Raw genomic sequence first — 20,948 nt, 5'->3', positions numbered from 1 at the left:
TTAAATTATAAAACACATTTAATAAATCAATGCGATAAAAAAATTCAAACAATTTATGAAAGACGAAGTAATTGTGAGGTTTATAGGATTCTCCGCCCTCCCTCCCTAAATTAAAAGTAAATCTCTTTTTTCTACGTTGAGTTCAGTCCAAATATAAAAGTAAAAAAGAGAAGAGACTGGTGTATTCTTGAAGCTATGGCGTAACATGCAAAGATGATTATGTTTATAAGTTTTAAAGTCAACAGGAGTTGTTAGATCCTATAATTAAGACAAACAACAACATCTTTTTCAACTTTAAATCTTCTTAATAAGTGAGTCAATATCTTTAAACATGCTAACATTTGTCCGTGTGGATTAGGTTTCTCAAATATTATAAACAGCTAAATTATGTTATAGGATGAGTGCAATAATCCATTCCCTTCTTCCCAAAATATAATTTATTTTCATATGAAAAGCTTTATAAATTTCTCTTCATTTTTATTTTATAAAACTTAAATACGTAGGATCTTTTTAAATAAATTTAATTAAATATTCCTAACGCGAATTAATGCTAACTAATATTATAAAAGTTGTTATACCCCTAGCACAGCAAGACACGTGGTAAATTGCCGAATGGTTTGCAGGTGGCCTTTCGCAAACTCCTGGTGGATCGGTCTGCAAACGGTTCATAACACACCCCTCGTGACACATTCTTCACTGGGATCATTTAAGCATAACAAATTTATATGACCTCAAGAACCAGTTAGGGTAAGACCGCGCAGTACACACAATGATAACAACTAAACTTGTAATGGTACCTAACCAACCCGCATAACCGGGTTGTACATCATATGGACGGTCATGTGGCACTGCAGAACAGAGGCTGACTTACTATATAAGCTAGGTACTAAAGGATCTTCTTCTTCCTCTTCTACACAAAATGAACCCTAAAAGCTCTCCCTCTTCTTCTCTTCTACTCTTATTTCCATTGTCTCTGCTTAACTTAAGTGAACCAGCACTCCCATCCACCCTCTCCTCCTCCCTTTTAATAATCCGTATCTATAAAAGTAAAAAAGAAAATTTGAATTTATGAAAAAGAGAGAAAAAGAAAACTGAATATGTGAATAAGTTTCCGTTTAAATGCTTAAGGGTAAAAATAAATATTAAAACTAAACATTTAAATTCATAGAAGGAATTTTAACTGAAGTTTATTAGTGTGAATACTATCTGATTTATGGCAAGATATTTGTATAGGTATAATGAGAACAAATAGTTTGAATTTAAGTTAAATCTAAGATCGTTTTACTTAAGAAATCACAGCATACAGAAAATAGATAGATTCATATTTAATGAAACCAATAAAAAATTTTGATTTCTTTGATTTCAAGTCATGAACAAATAATTATTCTACATGGGTTTGTAAAGAAAATGATCTTTTTTCTACTTTATCTTGATTTTTATCGTATAAATATTTTTTGAACAATTTCATTATATATTTTAATCATATCTGTTTGTTTGGACAAAATGTTTAGAACTCTCATGATCCATCTTGATTCATAAATGAAAGGATAATAATACTCATACCAATCAATTAAAACTCTATCAACTTTATTACCCTTTTACAATCAAAGATGAAACTAATATTTTATTGGAAACTCAATATCTTTTATTTCTAGAAATTTATCTTTAAATATCACGCATAAAGCAACAAATGCACACCTTTATTCAAGAAATCTTTCTTTGTATATCATGCATAAAAGCAATAAACCCAAAAGCTACCTAACAATAGGTCTAAGGTTTTCACTCTCTACAATGGTTAAAATAATCAACAAATACAATTTTGAATTAAAAATCGATCCATTATGATTTTTAGTTTATATAATTTGCATCAAATACACACATTAAGTGTGTAAACCAACAAAATGTAATTATACTAGGTTAGTAATCACATACTTTTCTAAAAAATAATTTTTTATCGGATTTGGTTGATTAAGTATAATTAAATCTTAAAAATAAAAAATATTATTATCTCACTTGATTTCTCTAATTTCCACTTTTTCATAAGAATTGAAGGAAAGAATTTTGTCAAAGAGTTTTACTATTGTAAATATAGTACATTCATAAGTACAATGCAAATATAAATATATATTATAATGTAGAATCAAATTAGTATAAAACGTACAACATACGAAGAATCAGCAAAGCTCACATGTATATAACATATACATATAATGAGACGGAAACCCACAAATCATAATTACACATAATGAAACTTAAATTTAAATATTCAATTGAAACAAATAATATATTTTAATTATACTCGATCCAATATAAATTACTAATTACAATGATTATAAATACCATATATATTTATTTACCAATAATTATATTTAAATCTAATTATTAGATAAAGTGATAGCAACGTAATTTCATTGTGGTGGAAGATTAAGTCGGACATCAAATCTACTTAAACAAATTTGAATTAACATCGATCTCTAGTTGTCGGCTTTGTTTTGTGAAAACAGAGAAGGTGTATCGAGAGATGAAGACCAACTGTGCGTGTTTTGTCGCATTACAACTTCGCTTTGGAAAAGGCTAATCAATACTTGCAAGAACTTTCCCTAGTAATTCATAATATCCCAACAACACTTGAGAGACGTAATGAGTTTTGACGGTAATCGAAAAGTCAAACATTTCGGGTTCATTTGTCAAGCTATATGCCAAAGAAAAACTCGTGTCCGAAGTTATCGAAACATGGTCATCTATACGTTGTTAAAGTCAAATTTTATGTGCCGAGGACAAAGTTGAAAGAAAAAAGGAAGTGGGTGTCCAAACCATTTTTTTTGTGAAAATAGGATCAATTTAAATTTTAAAAATGAATATGAATATGGGAGTCGCCACTGATCTTTTATTGAGGTGTAATCGGATCACCTTAAAAATGATTTTGGTCTACAAGAGTTTCAGAAAAAACAAGTTCGGGAGTCAATTATATACGAGGAAGGATTAGTACCTTCATAATGCCCAAAATTGGTACCGAATTGATTATTTAATATCTTAAAGTCGAATGTCGAAAATTCAAAAAGATTAAAAAATGATTCCCCTTTAAAAAATCTTTATTGAAATTTATTATTTTGAAAACTAAAAAAAAAATTCAGCCTTCTTGCTTCAATGAAGAAATCGAAACCCCGTAAGTTGGGGCACGACTCCTTGAAGTTTCAAAGACGACACACGAGTTTGCCTTTATTTAAAAACCTCGTCCCGAGATAACAGAATGCTATATCCAAAATGTTAGGACACAACATTTTGAATTGTCGAGATAAGCTTTAATTTGCAATCTTTGCTTTAATTGAAAAAGGAATACTCGGTTACTTAAATTCAACGAGGAAGATTAAGGCCCAGTAAGTTAGGGCACAATCTTCTCGAGAACCTTGGATGCCGAGTTTTATTTTATAAATCCTTGAATGAAAAATGTAAGGCGATTAAATGACAATATGCAACGCGAAAGGATAATTTGTAAATAAATTATACATTAATGATTAATCAAATGAATGGTAGATAAATACAAGCAAGTAATACACATAGCAACAATAATCTCAAGTAAATACCTAAATTGGCTAATAAGTGGAAACTAATCAAAATCAAGCAATTTTACATAAACACTAATGAAAAATACAAATTTAAGCATAATTTAAGAAATAAATATAATATATATAAATTAAAATATTAAAATAAATTAACAATTTTGAAATAAGTTGAAATAAATTAAAGATATTAAAATATTTGAAAGAAATAAAATATCTATAGAATAATACTGAAATTAACAATAGATTATGTATGTATAATGAAAATAATTTAATATGAAATATGTATACATAAATAGTATTACGTAAAAAAATTTATACAAATCTAAAAATATGTAATGAGTGAATTTAGAGAAAATATATTGTAGAATAAAATAAATTCAAATAATATTAATAATAGTATAGTATAAAAAGGTAAATACATATAGGATTTTAAAAGTAACTTAAAACAATAATACCTATAAAATAAAGTAATGTATATATAATAGGAAAATATATAAGGAAATAATATTATCAATAATAGCAATAATAGTAATAATATTAATAATGATGAAAGTAGTAATAATAATAATTATAATAACAACAACAATGATCCTAATATTAATGAAAATATTAAACTAATTTAAAAAAAAAAGATTAGATTACAACTAAAACGAAATTAATCGGGGAATAATGTAAATAAAACAAAATAAGGGCCAATGTGCAATGCACAAATGACATGGAGGGTTAATTTGGAAATATTCCCAACCCTCCAAAACGCTATGTTGCAACATTGACTAAAATAAAACGAAAAACGAATTAAAGGGCGAAATTTAAAAAAAGAAAAGAACTTATTTGAACACGCCACTAAAGAGAGAAGACCACTTGCGCAAATTTACCCCTGGGACAAAACGCGCGGATCCTCCCTCAGGTCAGGTCGCGCGGGTCATTGATTGGTGTGGCATTATACGATGACGTTTTGGGGCCACTGAAGCAGGCCCTAAACAACGTCGTTTTTATTACCTTATAAAATCCCCCAAATTAAACCCTGATCAGAATTTTCGCCACTTTTACGGAAAATAAAACCCAAAAAGATAAAAAAATAAAACCCTAGGTTTTTTTGTCTCCGTCGCTTTGGAAATTCAGGCCGTTTTGAGGCTTCCCGAACCTTGCAAGGGCTCCGATCACGACGGAGCAGGCAGAGATTCAACACTTCAAGTAATTTCTATTTTCTAATTGATTTTTTTTACACACAATGAATAAACAATAATAATAAAAAGAAACAGAGAAATCGAAAGAGAAAATGAAATCACCTTAAAAACTCACTGCTATAATTTTTATTAATTTTTTAATCAATTTTCGTATCCCCCTTTACAAATTCATGTTTGACTTTTATATAGCCAAAAAGAAAAATCAAAATCCCTCATTTTCTATTTTTTGCTTTTTTTTTATGTTTTTATCTCCCCTCACAATTTTTCGCGGTAAATTTGTTATATTCTTTGTTGTAAGTCCGTTTCTTCTTTTTGCTGCTTTGGTTTATCGTTTGTTGCAGGGAGAACGTGCGTAGTGCGAAGGCTACGTGCTGCGACGTGCGCGGAGGCGTACAAGGGAGCCTTGTTGACGTGCGGCGCGCCCTAGGGTTTCTACCTCCTTTGCTGTTGAAAACATGTTGTGGGCCTATTGGGCTAGGGTTTTTTTGTGTGATTTGGGCTATTTGGATTTGTAATTAGGGCTAGACACTTATAATTTTAATTTATTTTAATTTGATGTTGGGCCCGAGCTTAAAATTGGGTATTATAGCTGCCCCTCTTTGCTTGTTATCGTGTAACGAGAACATAGCAAAGACTTTAGAAATGACTAATTTTGCCCGGTCGTATTGGACCTTAGTGCTCTTCTTCTTCAAATAGCCTCATTCTAACCCACTGCATCTTCAGAGGTATAAGAATTGATGCTTCCCACTTTACTGCAACGTTAGAGAGATAAGATTTGTACATTGTAGCTTCTCAAAAGAACAAAATTTGTTATCTTTAGTCTGCTCCACTGCAACTTCAGAAAGATAAGACTTGTAGCTTCAACTTGTTCTGGTGCAACTTTAAAGATAAGTCTGATGCGATCTGTTCTACTGCAACTTCAAATAGATGAGATCCATCATTTTGATCCACTCCACTGCAACTTCAGGGAGATAGGATTGGTTTCTTCAATCTGCTCCACTGCAACTTCAGAGAGATAAGATTGGTTTATTCAATCTGCCCCACTGCAACTTCAGGGAGATAAGACTGGACATGATCTGCTCTACTACAACTTCAGAGAGATAAGATCTGTGGTTTTAATCCGCTCTACTGCAACTTTAGGGAGATAGGATTGGTTTCTTCTGTCTGCTCCACTACAACTTCAGGGAGATGAGACTGGATGCGATCTGCTCTACTGCAACTTCAGAGAGATCAGATCTTTAGTTTTAATCCGCTCCACTGCAACTTCAGGGAGATAGGATTATTGGCTTTAATCTATTCCACTACAACTTCATGGAGATAAGATTGGTTTATTTAGTCTGCCCCACTACAACTTCAGGGAGATAAGACTGGACACGATCTGCTCTACTGCAACTTCAAAGAGATAAGATCTATGGTTTTAATCCGCTCCACTACAACTTCAGGGAGATAGGATTTTTGGTTTCACTGATCTGTTCTCTAGGGAACACGACCTGTAAAATTCATTTTATGAACCTAACTATGCCAAGTGATTAGGATGTCATGATCAGAATGAATCAAATGCTCCTAACTAGACTTATATGAATGACATTTGAATAAATGCAAAATGTCATTTTTTTTAGAATGATCCCTCTTTATCACTTAGGTTATCATTACTCAAAGTTTATTAAGGTTTTATCACTGATGTGCTATAACGTCTTCTTACTCAGCTGGCGTCTCCAAAGAAACACCTAGCCAATTTGCCCTCACTATAAACCTCAAAATTCATTAGGACACAAAATTTGTACCATCATTCCCCCACTGTAAACCTCAGGGTAGAAAATTATGACTTTAGTCTTTAGTCTTTTACACCATTCCTAAGGTGCCATGCTAAATGCTCATGCACAAACGAAGAAGTTTCTTCTCCAAGAAAACCTCTTCTTATCACTCGATGATCATTGCTTGTTTGTTCATTGAAGCTTTGTCATCAATACGACATCTTGTCGTTTTGTTCAATCAATGTTTTTGACAACAAAATCCGCTCCACTACAACTTCAGGGAGATAGGATTTTTGGTTTCACTGATCTGTTCTCTAGGGAACACGACCTGTAAAATTCATTTTATGAACCTAACTATGCCAAGTGATTAGGATGTCATGATCAGAATGAATCAAATGCTCCTAACTAGACTTATATGAATGACATTTGAATAAATGCAAAATGTCATTTTTTTTAGAATGATCCCTCTTTATCACTTAGGTTATCATTACTCAAAGTTTATTAAGGTTTTATCACTGATGTGCTATAACGTCTTCTTACTCAGCTGGCGTCTCCAAAGAAACACCTAGCCAATTTGCCCTCACTATAAACCTCAAAATTCATTAGGACACAAAATTTGTACCATCGTTCCCCCACTGTAAACTTCAGGGTAGAAAATTATGACTTTAGTCTTTAGTCTTTTACACCATTCCTAAGGTGCCATGCCAAATGCTCATGCACAAACGAAGAAGTTTCTTCTCCAAGAAAACCTCTTCTTATCACTCGATGATCATTGCTTGTTTGTTCATTGAAGCTTTGTCATCAATACGACATCTTGTCGTTTTGTTCAATCAATGTTTTTGACAACAAAATCCAAAGAGAGAGTCTTAATTTAGACTCTTCCTTATCAGATTTCCAACCTTTAAACTTGGTACATTCTAAACAATAGTCATATTTCAGGTTCTTGTATTATTTAAAAATTTCTAGAGTAATATGCAAATTTTCCCTTTTGAAAGTTTTATTAGTCCATTAATCATTATTCTAATACAACATGCTTGCAAAAAGATCTTAATGATGGATAAAATAGAATTGATTTGAAAACATATCTTAAAATGAATAAATTATCAAAAATCATAAGAATAAAAGAGGAATTGATTGGAAACACGTATCTTGAAAAAGAATAAAGTATTCCCGGAACAACAAATTTAATATAAATAGTATGAAGATTAGGTGTCCCAGATATTGCAGCTTGAACTTCTCTGTACAAACTTCCTGAAGATCATTCTGAGTTTGACATGTACTTAGGAGATCTACAGTACTTTGTCGATGCCCTAAGATGTCGCCTATCCTTTCCTGTTGTTTCAGGTATAGTGAGACTACCACATGCTCCACTTTCGATTAAAATTTGAACTGCCCTCTTCGGGTTTTCAACTCAAAACCCCTTTGATCTCAAAGCTCCCTTTGCAGGTTTTCGCCTTGGCCTCTCCTCTTTTCCTTTCTTCTTTTTTATTTTTTATTTTTTTCTTTTTTGTCTCAAAGCGCCCTTTGTGGGTTTTCACCTTAGCCTCTTCCTTTTCAAGTAAAATAATTCTTGACTGAATCTGAATTTACCGGATTGGGAAGTCTTTGGCATCCATCTCGGCCAGGATCAATACTTTTCGGATAAAGTCTTCCACATAAGATCTTCCATTTTCATTTGTATGCGAAAGATCTTCTTTGGTATCAGGTTTCTCTCATAGAGCCTTCTGGAGCGAAATTTAACTATGACGAAAAACTTTGGATCTTCCTCTTCAATCAGGATAAAATCCAACAAAAACTCGAAGAGATGAAAACTCGACTTCAAATGGGCAAAGCTATGATAAGTCAACGAAAAGGGCATTACCCCGACAAAGAACTTTCATTGCATCGTTCATAATATTAATCTTGAACATATTGCAAATTTCTGACATCGTGCTATTGTTCAGATTACAATGTCAGTGCTTAACCCGGATATATCCTGGTATGACCATACGAAGACATCTTTAAACTCTTGAAGTAACTCAACAAGGTCTTGCTTCGTTTCTCCGGTTATGTCTGTTCCTCTAAGGTCACAATATTCATTGTCTCCTCATGAGTTAAAATTTTCCTTCCTGTTCTACCATCCTCAACAAGTCCGAAGATAGGCTACAATCTATGTCATTTTCAAAGTCATGAGATCCCTCTAAACACATGTCTCGCTCAAAAGGAGATTTTAAGTCTATAACAGCGTCACTCATGTCGTTGATATTCAGGGACCTATTGTAGGTACAAAAGAATATATAAATAATGTATGAATTTATGAATAATTATTTGTACAATATGATTATGAATGAATGAAAGAATGATTTGGAAGAAAATCCAAAAGAATGAAAGAATAAAAAATAATTATTCGTAAAGAATGAAAAAATATTGGCTAAAAAATGATCGCAAAGATGTATTTCATTAAAATAATAACGTTCAGCCTAAAAGGAGTTCTTATTGCCTCTAGGCTAAAAGCAACAAGTGTGTTCTGAATATTACTCTAAGTAAACTCTAAATACTACAAAGGGTTTCTTCTGCAATTCGATTGCTTAGAACACTCCCAATTTTATAAGGTCAAATATCTAACAAGGTCCCTTTTTATTTGTGTCTTCATATATGGCATTGATGTAAACGTTTCCCTCTTCTTCATATATCGCATTCACCCCATTATCAATATGATTGGGTAGCAGATTTTCTGCACTAGATGAACCATCGAATTTGACAATGCCCATATTAATGACCCTTTCGACCAATTTCTTGAAAGTAGTGCAATTTTCTATAGAATGTCCTACAATTTCTGCATGGTATTCGCATTGGGCGTTTGCATCATACCATTTTAGGAATGGAGGTTGCACGGGTTTTGAGTAGAACAGAGACACCACATGTGCTTTAAACAGTTTTTGATACAACTCCCCATATGTCATTGGGATGGGTGTGAACTGGAGTCTCTCAGTATTTGTTCTCGAGCCTTGATAGCTAGTGGTCACGGCTCTCGACTGGCCTACAGTGACTGACTTGGAATATCCTCTGCTTACATTATTCATTTCATTTTTATTTTCCCTCGGAGTTGACCTTTTGGTATTTTCTCTCGCATCTATCTTTCCACTCATTATTGCATTTTCAATCATTTCACCATTCATAACTATGTCTGAAAAACTTTTTGTGGCACTTCCTAGCATATGTGTAATGAACGGGGCTTTTAGTGTATTGATGAAAAGCATCATAGTTTCTTTCTCTAGGAGTAGCGGCTGAACTTGGACAACAACTTCCCTCCATCTCTGAATATATTGCCTAAAACTTTCATTCGGCTTCTTTTCCATATTTTGTAAAGTGATTCTATCAGGAACCATATATGTCACATCACTGTACCACTTAGATTGATTGTACCACTAATCTGGGTACGGCTCAATTGATTGTACCACTTAGATGCTGCCTCTATGAGGCTATCTTTAAAGCAATGTATAAGCAGTTGGTCGTTGTTAACATATCCAGTCATACGCCTACAAAACATAGTAATATGAGCTTTAGGGCAACTGGTCTCATTATACTTCTCAAACTCTGGCATTTTGAACTTGTATGGAAGCACTAAATCTGGGACCAAACTCAAGTCCTTAGCATCAATTCCACAATACTTCTCAGTGCTTTCCATCGCCTTGAATTTTTTTCAAACCATTTACACCTTTCCTCCAATTGTCTTGGCAATTCCTCATTTATTTTTTATTTTCAGTCACTTCATTAAAATCAGGGATAGCAGGATTAATAAGGTTATCTCCGGGGTTAAAGCCTGATACGGCATGAAAGTTCGTTGGCATTGAGGCACCGGCCTGAGGCCTGATTGTGACAGAGGATTTGCGCGGGTACACCTCAGCTTGGGTATGCACATGTAGAGGAGTAAAGCCTAGAGGATAGAGAGGTCCATCATTGTCTCCACCTTCAGCATTAGCCATAGAGCCCTTTCCATATCATTTCCCCCAACCAAAAGTTGAGTTAACTGAGTCATCATGTTTCTTTGGGATTCCATCATTTTGTCCATCATATCTTACTGAATCTTAGCTAATTGCTCTTGTATTTGCAGCTGAAGTTGGTCTTGCATCTCTTTTTGGGACTGTTCAAATTTTTTCAATCTTTGATCTAGCTTTTTGATTTTGCCCAAGTACCGTAACAGTGTTTGGTTGGTTGGTTGGTTTCCAGGTTAACTGAGGAATGATTTTAATCAATTAGGATTTTTTAGTGGATTTTAATGCATATGATGTCATGTAATGTAAATGCATAAAATGAATGCCTAAAGAGATGTTGATTCTGATTCAACTGCATTTAGAAAACTTTACTAGAAAACAAACTTCTTTACATAAAACGGATACATGTACGGCATCGCCTTCAAACCCCAAGAGACAGCATCGATCTTTTCTTTCATCCGTATGTTTAGGATAAATCTCGTAAATTTCCAATAGATGTCACTACTAGCTCCTTTTGCTTGATCTTGATCACGATCCACGGTCTGCCTATCCTCGTAATGCTCATCAGCTTCCCTAAGGAAGTTGGAATATCGAAGGCTCTTGGATGATCAGCTTGAATCCTCGGGCCACAAAGTAAAGTAATGTACTTCTCCTCCACCCTTCTTGTGTTTCTTGAAATATATTCGGGCAACTGTATTATCTTCCACTTTATCAAGAAATTCGTATTCCATGACAAACTCTCTAATTTAATAATCAAACTTGAATCAACACCTCTTTTCTAATATGCAAATGCAATGCAATCATAATCAAAACCAAAATGAAACGGGTTAATACAAAACAAAAGCAAACAAGAAAAAATAGAGTACCTATTCGGGTAACCACTAGGAGTTTGGAGTAGCTCTACCTAGGTTGGGCTCCTAAAGTTCACTATATGTGGTTTGGCTTCTAGCACAAATGTACCCAAACCAGCAGATTCCTCAATCCTCACCCATTATAGGCTCATATGGACCAAGTTCGGTTCAGGGGAATACATTTCCCTATTACTATACGGAGATGAAGATCTCACGAAGGAATAAGTACGGATGTATCCCAAAAGCGATCCACTATCCTATACGAAGGTGAAAACCTCACGAATGAATAGTTTCTCACTCCCACTTAGGGGGTAAAATCGTCCATAGAATGCAAAATGCAAATAAACTAACAGGCTTAGATCAATTAAGCAAGCATATCATGATGAAAACCAATGAATGCAAAGGGGAAATAGTGATTTAAAACAAATTTTGATTCTTCGACACAAAGACAAATTAATCAATTTATGTATCAACTCTCTAACGTCCCCAGCAGAGTCGCCAAGCTGTCGAAACCATTTTTTTGTGAAAATGGGATCGACTTGGATTTTAAAAATGAATACGAACATGGGAGTCGCCACCGATCTTTTATTGAGGTGTAATTGGATCACCTTAAAAATGATTTTGGTCTACAAGTTTCAAAAAAAACGAGCTTGAGAGTCAATTACGTACGAGGAAGGACTAGCACCCTCGTAACGCCCAAAATTGGTACTGAATTGATTATTTAATGTCTTAAAGTCGAATGTCAAAAATTCGAAAAGATTAAAAAGCGATTCTCCTCTAAAAAATATTTATTGAAATTTATTATTTTGAAAACTAAAAAAAATTCAGTCTTCTTGCTTCAATGAAGAAATTGAAACCCCATAAGTTAAGGCAAACTCGTGTGTCATCTTTGAAACTTCAAGGAGTCGTGCCCCAACTTACGAGGTTTCGATTTCTTCATTGAAGCTAGAAGACTGAATTTTTTTTAGTTTTCAAATTAATAAATTTCAATAAAGATTTTTTAAAGGGGAATCGCTTTTTTCGAATTTTCGACATTCGACTTTAAGACATTAAATAATCAATTCGGTACCAATTTTGGGCCTTACGAGGGTGCTAATCCTTCCTCGTACGTAATTGACTCCTGAACTCGTTTTTTCTGAAACTTGTAGACTAAAATCATTTTTAAGGTGATCCGATTACACCTCAATAAAAGAACGGTGGTGACTTCCATGTTCGTATTCATTTTTAAAATCCAAATCGATCCCATTTTCACAAAAAAAAAAGGTTTCGACAGGAGGAATTTGAAACCAAACTTATATTAGCCATAATCATTTTTTGCTGTTGTGATGTACGAGTTTTTTTTAGCATGTGTATATATTTTGTGAGTTTTATTCGGATTTTTTTAAAATTAATTCAACTTTTATTTTATTTTTTTAACCGTATTGATTGATATCTATATTATAATTGATTGTACATATATTTTTATAATTATAGTATATTTATATTAATAAAACTTTGGAAGAAATTCAAAAAATTATCCATATCATCTTAATTTCACAAATACAAAAAAGAAAACATTGAAATCAAGACTTAATGTAATGTCGTTGAAATTACGTTCTGAATAGAAAAACAAAGAACGCAGGCTTGACTTTCCAAGTTTGTTTTTAAGTCCAGTAGCGTCCCAAATGCTCTAGGTTCGTTGTCATCGATCTGGTGCGAAGTGGTGTTTCTTTTTCCTGTGTGCTAGCTTGGCTTGCTGCATGCCAGTGTTGAACGTCTCAATGATTAAGAAACACCAGAAACAAGGCGGAGCACGTGGTGGGTTTTGTGTTTAGCTTATTCTGGCCGACAATGAAAGCTACCAAAAGTCTACCATCGAGAAGTCCACTGCCAATCGCATGCATGCATTCGATCAAGTATATGTCCTTCTTCAGTGAAAATCTCCTAACAAGTCGAAGGTAACATGGGACCCTAAGAAAAATCACCAAATTTCACAAACAAATCTTCATCGCCCCTCTTCCATATCCATGCCTTGTTTTCATGGTCACATAATAGTACCCCATGCATTCCACTTTGCATTGCTTTCTTACATCGTTTTCACATGGCCTTTTTTTTCCCCAGAAAGAAAAAAAGTTAATGTGCACCCACTAGCCTCTTTGAATCCCCTTATGTTTCGGAGAATGTCGGGGCAAAGGATGGAAATCTTGTGTAAAAGATTATATCTTTGTCATCCATTTTTTGTCTGTTCAAATGTCTTCTTTTCGGCTGAAAGGCAATTGTAGATGCCTGTCTTGTTCTTGCCGTCAAACAAGCTTAGAACCTTAGGCAAAGCAGCTGATTTGAGCCTCCTTTTCGGGTTCATGCTAGTCTTTAATTAGTTTATGTAATTGTTATGTTTGGGCTGTAAGATTTAAGGTATAAAGGGAAAAAAGAACAAGATTTTTAATAGTCATTTTAAAGTGAATTTGGTGTCCCCAAATGTTTTCCTCGTGATATCAATTTGTCCCTTGAATTTTGATTGTATTGGCATCCAAAATGAAGCAATGTATTCTAAACAGAATAAACGGCGTATTAATTTGTTGTTAAACTTTAAAAAAAAAAACCAATCATATGTAAAGTAATGGAACAAAACAGCAAGACAAATCTGGATTTTGCAAATCGTATTACACAATAAAGACCCCCAACAGAAGGCAAATTAAGTCAAATCTGAACAACCACGTAAAATGATGAAAGTTAAATGCATTGAGTAAAAAATAAATAAATTTATAAGGAAAATGGTCAAAGAAAGTGGCGCCATGGTATGACGAGATTTTGGGTTTTCATTCACAGATTGGTTGGCTCTTATTTTTTCTCATTTGCCTGCCAACTTGGAAACAAATAAAATAAAACAAGACTTTACCCTCATGGCATTGGCCACTGGTTTCCCCACTTGGTAATGAAAATATGAAATTCCCAAGACATTCCATTTCATTTCCTTTAATTTGATTAAAAAGGTAGTGCACGAAATAGGAGGCGAACTTGTTGGAGGCCAATATATATAATTTGCAAGTAAAGTAAGACATCCGCTATAAATATAGCTTTTACTTGTATTAAAAAACATAAGATTCATACCAAAAATGTCACATATAATATTTATGTTCACTTTTTAACTTATGATTTTCATTGCAATGTATGCATCAAATACAAATTTAAAAAAGTGTGTTACTATTTTTACTGATTTAAAAATAAAACCATTAATTGAAGACTATAGTGGGCTATGTCAGCAACAGCAAGATAAGGCAAGTTGACTGAAACAATCCCATTCCTTGGAACACATTCCATTTCCATTTCTGTTTGTTTTTTAAGTCAAAAGAAGAAGAGAAGAATTATGAGCGGAATCCCCCAACTACTATAGTGATAGTCTCTATTCCCATTTTTCAAGAAAAGAAGAAGAAGAAAGAATCAAAGTTTTTCAATAATAAATTAACACACCAAGCAAGTTTTGAAAGATTATATAACATCATACCATTTTAACGATAAATTTAGTTTTATATTTTTTTGTTAAATTAAATTTATTTCTCAACATTCTAAAAATAATCAAATTTAATTACCAAGCTTTTAAAGAGAGTTGAATTGCTATTTTTTTAACGAAAATACTAATAAAACGTTAAATTTTTAAACATAACAAGTGATGCGTAATTCATTTTTTTATTTTCATTATTTTTTAATATTGATAATATGTTATCATGAAATACATGTGAACTATTAAAAATTAATATCTTAGTAAACATTTTAGTGAAGGAAATAATTGAATTCCTTTAAAAGGTTAATTGTTAACTTCAACTTAAAAAATAAAAACATTCATTGTCATTGAAAATAATATAACACAATTTATCATAATTTTAAAATAAAATTATGTAAGTTCCAAAATTATTGCACAATACAAAGGAAGAAAAAGTAGAAAATAATCAGAATTAAAAACCCACATGATATAATTATGGAAATTAAGATGGTGTACCTCCAAACAAGGTAGGTAATTATTTAATTTGTATCCATCTCCCCTAATTAATAATTTCGTCAACTGTTAGGTGTTTGATAAAAAGTACGCCATATATCTGCTGTGTACCACCCCCACTACCCCCTCTAACGAGCTACAAAATCTATGTAGATTTTGTAGTTGATATTAATCACCCGTCTCTCAAATTTGGATCATAAAGTATGGATCAATATTTTTCAATTTCAGTCATCTTGAATGGTAAATTACATAACTTGTCTCACACCAAACCCAATGAGACGAGAATTAGACCGCTCTAGAAGATTGGTGTTCTACCAAAAATAAAATAAATCTTCATTTCGCTGAGGGGACCGAAAGCTACCCTTTTTAACTTCCAAATTTGGATTTATCTGTCCTCCTTTTAATATTTTTGTTTTATGATTTGAGTTAATCTTATTCGGGTTGAGTATAAGATTCAAATTAAAAAAGCTTAAGTTTAAAAAATTATAATAAAATGTTATGAATTAAAAATTTCTTTTAAAATAAATAATAAATGTTAGGTGTAGTGATAAAATACATTATACTCTCAATAAAAATTTGAAGTATTAGGAAAGACACCTATTAACCTCGAATATAAATAATAAAATATGATTTAAAAATTTAAGTCATATGGTAAAGTTGTTTAAGATACCAAATTTATTATTTTTAAAATATTATTTTGATAATGTCTAACATTTCTTCTTAATATATTTTGGGGTTTATAAGATAAATTGAATGCGTGCACTATCAATTTATTCTGATTTGAAAAATACTTTTCAAATTTTAAATTAACTAGATGGATTATTTAAGTTATTCTAACTTTTTAATCAATTTGAGGAAGTAATTTGATTTTTGAATTTAAGTTAAGTTGAATTTTATAATTTTAATAACTTAGATAATAAATTGATATAAATATCTCTTGAGTCTCTATCAATTTTGAAAATGAGCAAACTTATCCCTAAAAATTTTAAAAATAATTAAAACCCAAAATTTATGAAATATATATATATATATATATATATAAAGATACAAAATTCTTAACAAATCTTAATATTTACATAAAAATGATTTTAAGAATTTTAAAAATTGAAGTTGATAATTAAGGCCTTAAACAAGTACATTATCAAATCAAGTTTATCATATTAAATTATCTTGTTTTTCATCTTATTTTGCCTTGAAAGACTTTTCACACGCACACAGATATATATATGTTTTCAAATTTATGTGCTCGAGCTAGGAATTTAGTCATATTGCCGACAATACTTCAATTTAACCTGTTTATTTTTTTAAAATTTACTCGAATTTTAATTCGCTCGATTTAATTTGAAAAAAAAATTCAAATTAAGTTAGGATGTTAAAATAAGACTCATGGACTCATCAACTTGATTAAGTCAGAATTTTCACTTAATTCAACTCGATTTAACCGAATATTCACCCTTTTGGCAATAAAGAAAATGATGAGTATTTATTTTTAAATCGTTATATATATCATTATTTGATCGTAATCAGGGTAATTACCATTGATAGCAGTGACTAATTCCCTTATCACGGGTGCTCTATTAAGAGGTAAACAACAAGCCGTCTTTATATCATTATTTAATTAATTAAAAATATATAAAATTTCACTATCAATGTTTAAATATAAATCTTATTATTAATGCCAAAATCCTTTTCAAGGAAAATTCAATTAAAATGGACAAGTTATAATCGAAAAATGTTGAGTGTAATGATAAAATATATTACAATTTTAAAAATAAAACACAAGTTTAAACCTTAAAACGACATTAGTAAGACAACCACAAGCCTTAAATTAGAATGGACATGAAAAAAATAATTATAATAACAAAACAATGAGTAAAGTAGGTTATGGAAATATTAAACACAATATAATTATGTATATACTTATCGGTTTTATAATCTAAATATAATGTAGTTTAGGCTGAAAATGGCATAAATAAATGGTTTAATGATAAACGTAAAAATTTGAGAATGTTGATAGCTTATTTTGAGTCTTATTCAACGTAAATGATATGAATTTCAAAAAAAAAAATATAAATATAATTTAGATTTTAGGCTTGAAGAGAGAGAATATATATATATATATATATATATATAAAAAGATGACAGGATCAGGCAATGAATGTCTTATCTCCATGGAATATGACCCTTCAGAGCCAAACACACTTGTCATTTAACTCATTTGGGTGAATAAAGCAGTTGCCCAGTAGCCAGCAGCAGCAGCTCCACAATCAAACTTATTTATTTATTTACCCTCCAACCCCAACCCCTAATCTTTGCTTTCATCATTGTCTTCTTTTTTCCCATCAAAAAAATAAAAGATATACAAATTAGAAAAAGACAAATCAAAGTACATCTATAATATATCATCTGATATAAATAGAACGAAAGGAAATAAAAAAGAAGACTTAAAGAGCTTTCGAGATGGTATTGGATAAAAGCAGACTCCCATATATTTTTAACTGCCAGGCATAACCCTAGCCATGTTTTCTTCTGCCATACGCTTTTATCTATATGAAGAAGCTGATGAATCAGATATATGATCAGCATTATCTTTTTCTCAGCGCTGCTTCTGCTGCTCCTTTCAGACATTTGCATGATAAAATTTGAAACTTCAAAGCTAAGCTTCTCCCTTTCTTATCCATTAAAAACAACACATATCTAACATGTAATAACTCATTCAAACCAACACACACTAAAAACAAAAACCTTTCAAGTTTTAACGAGATTAAAAAGTTGGGTTTCTCCGTTTTTGACATATGATAGATATTATATCAAGATTTTCTACAGTTGCTTTAGTTGAATCGAAAAGCAAAGATCGTGTCTTTACTTCCTCAGTTTCTTAGAAGCTGGATTTTTTTTCCAAGTGAAAAAAGAAAGAATAATTGATCAATTAGCAATGCAATAATTAAAATTTAAACGAAGATAATTAAGGATCATTTGATGGAACGAAAGTACAGGAAACTACATAACTCATAAAAGGGGAAAAAAATTCTAAACCTCCATTAATTCACAGTGCTTTCAGAGATGAAAATTTTTTTTAAAAAGAGAAAGCCGAAAAAGCTAAAAAAAACTTGTAAGTCATTAGTAAGGCGGTGGTGGTGGTCTAGCTGTTGGAGCCCAAATGACATCTGAACCACCCATGTGACTGTTGTACATCGAAACCCCACAAGAATCTGCCCCACCGCCGTGACTACTATCCCCCCCGCCACCGGATAAAGGTGGGGACTGTCCACCAGCACCACCAGACGACACCGCGTTCCTCCCTTCTTCTTCAACGGGTAACCGATGGTACGAAGGGTTGTTGAACGTAGCAGCCACTATAAACACGTTGCCCGCTGCTACCAACGAGCCAGCTACGAACCCACCAACGATCTGGCCTTGAGGACCGGCCAAAGAGATGGAGAACGTGTTGGGCACATGACACGACGTCGTTTGGGATAGGAACGTGGCGGAGAGGGACAAGATGTCGAATCTGCCATGGAAAGTTATGGTAGCTCCCGGAGTTGCTGAAGAAGGTTGACGGAGCGTCACGTTAGAAACGGTCCCAGATCCCGTGAGCACGCAGATTCCAATGTTCTTGCGACGAGAGAACCGGGAGATAGCTTCGACGATGTCGTTCCCTCCGGGGATTTCGAGAATGTAAGGACTCATCGCAGGGTCGGGCTCGTGAGTGATTATGACGGGCGGCTTCGGCTTATTCTTCGAGCCCGGAGGACGACCTCTGGGTCTACGAACGATTTCGATGCTAGCACCGTCGCCACTGTTGGCACCACCACGAGAAGCACCGCCGTTGCCACCACCACTGGGGAGAGAAGGGCTGTGGTTGGTGGTAAGATCTTTGGGAGGGGTGTGGGTAGTGTCATCAGAGTCGGGAGTCTGAGAATCACGAGAGAGTTGGAAGTGATGAGAGAAAAGGTGAGTTTGGTGTTGGGGTTGATGTTGATGTTGATGTTGATGAGGGTGGTGCTGGTGGTGGTGGAGCTTTGAGAACATGTTATTGGGGTTCTGATTTTTGGATTCTAAATATTCACCTTTCATGTTTGTAAATGGATTTTTTATATATATTTGTGTATAAATGATAATAAAAAAACAAATGATTCTTTTCAATAAGTAGAATTTAGTAATAAAATAAAGATAGAAGTTGTTTGTTTTTTAAAATTGAAGAAAAAGAACAAGGGGATATGGGAAGGAGCAAGAAAGATGGGGGCTGAGATTTGAGAGAGAGACGATAAGGGTTTTGGAAGGTTGAAGTAGTTCATAGGGGAGAATAATAAATAATATAAATTGGGGATGGGGGGTGATTGAGATAGAAAGAGAGAGAAAAGGGAGGTGGGTGAGCTTTCAAACCAAGTAAAGACTAATGGCGCCGCTGGTTGGAGGTAAAGTAGGGTCCACACATCCACCATGAGAGAGATTATTGACGAAGAAATTTGACAAATACGGAAATCCTTTTGGCCGGGAGAGAGAAGCCTTGCATTGGATTTTCATTTTGCACCGCCTTTGTTTTTCTGTCTAACAATTTGATTTAGATTGGGAAAGTTAAAGTAGACAACCATGACAACTCAGACACTAAGATTAGATAGGATAAAATCTATATACCCATAATAAGAAAATTTTTATAATAATAAAATTGTATGAGATATTGAGTTCATTTTGAGAAAAATTTGATTTAAAAATGTAATAAAAATTTTAAATTTTAAATTAAATAGCTTTAGTTAATTGAGTTATTCGGATCAATTCGAATAAAAAAATTAATTTTTCTGTTTAACTCGAATATGAATTACACGATTCAAGTTATCTGAAAATCTAGATAAAAATAGGTCAAAACTATATCGTTTTAATAAATGTTTACCTTTTCAAAAGTTAAAAATTAAAACCATTAACCCATCAGCCTTACTTTGCCTGTACACTTCCTTTCCTTCCAGAATCCCTATATCATACTTTTGGTATATCATTTTGTTATCTTATATATAGGATAGTTCTTGATGTATAATTATGCACTATGTAATTATAATTATGTGTGCAGTGTAATAACTTATGTAGTTGACTCGAATTATGGCCACAATGATCGTCTTGCAGCGTTATGTATAGTTACTTTGCACGCCTAGAATAATTCTTTACATGGAATTATTAAGTAAATTATATTGTCTACTAGTTAAATAATTGGTCTATGTAAATGCAACATTGAGTATGAATAATAGGATTCATTAACTTGACTCGAAAATTTTATTCACTTCTGACTCCTAGAAGATAGAGACAAAAATGTGACAAACTGGACTGATAATACATCAGATAGGACCCAAGTAGAATAGATCCTAGACCCGTTTATAGATTTATTCACTTTTGACGTTTGTAGTGTGGCATGCTTTAATCTTGAATGGGTGATGGACTATGCATGCATAACTCGTATACTTTGATGTAAGTAAAAGCCTAAATTTATATAAATAAGGAATCGAAAGCTAGTGCATTTAGTATATGACTTCTGTAATGTGTAGCTTGGTTCCACAATAGTGGAATTCATAGTCTAACTAAATGGTAAATGATATCCTCTCATCGATATTACCTGATAGATAAAAAGTAAACATAGTCACGAGTCATTTGTCTTTG

The 20,948-nt window shown here is 32.9% G+C and overlaps 1 protein-coding gene across 1 annotated transcript; it reads right to left on the bottom strand.

Moving 5' to 3' along the window:
* Positions 1–18,252: 18,252 nt before the first annotated feature.
* LOC105770466 (AT-hook motif nuclear-localized protein 17) lies at positions 18,253–19,772 on the bottom strand. The gene has a single exon (XM_012591679.2). It carries the CDS (start codon positions 19,377–19,379, stop codon positions 18,423–18,425), a length of 957 nt encoding a protein of 318 aa, XP_012447133.1. The 5' UTR covers positions 19,380–19,772; the 3' UTR covers positions 18,253–18,422.
* Positions 19,773–20,948: the final 1,176 nt, after the last annotated feature.

The sequence above is a fragment of the Gossypium raimondii genome, chromosome 5, assembly GCF_025698545.1.
Source record: "Gossypium raimondii isolate GPD5lz chromosome 5, ASM2569854v1, whole genome shotgun sequence".
Lineage (NCBI taxonomy): Eukaryota > Viridiplantae > Streptophyta > Magnoliopsida > Malvales > Malvaceae > Gossypium > Gossypium raimondii.
The sequence above is the reverse complement of the archived record's forward strand: the minus strand, read 5'-3'. Positions and strand labels throughout refer to the sequence as shown.

Excerpts from the sequence above, each read along its gene's own strand:
- LOC105770466 (XM_012591679.2), bottom strand. The coding sequence starts at position 19,379 with ATGAAAGGTGAATATTTAGAATCCAAAAATCAGAACCCCAATAACATG.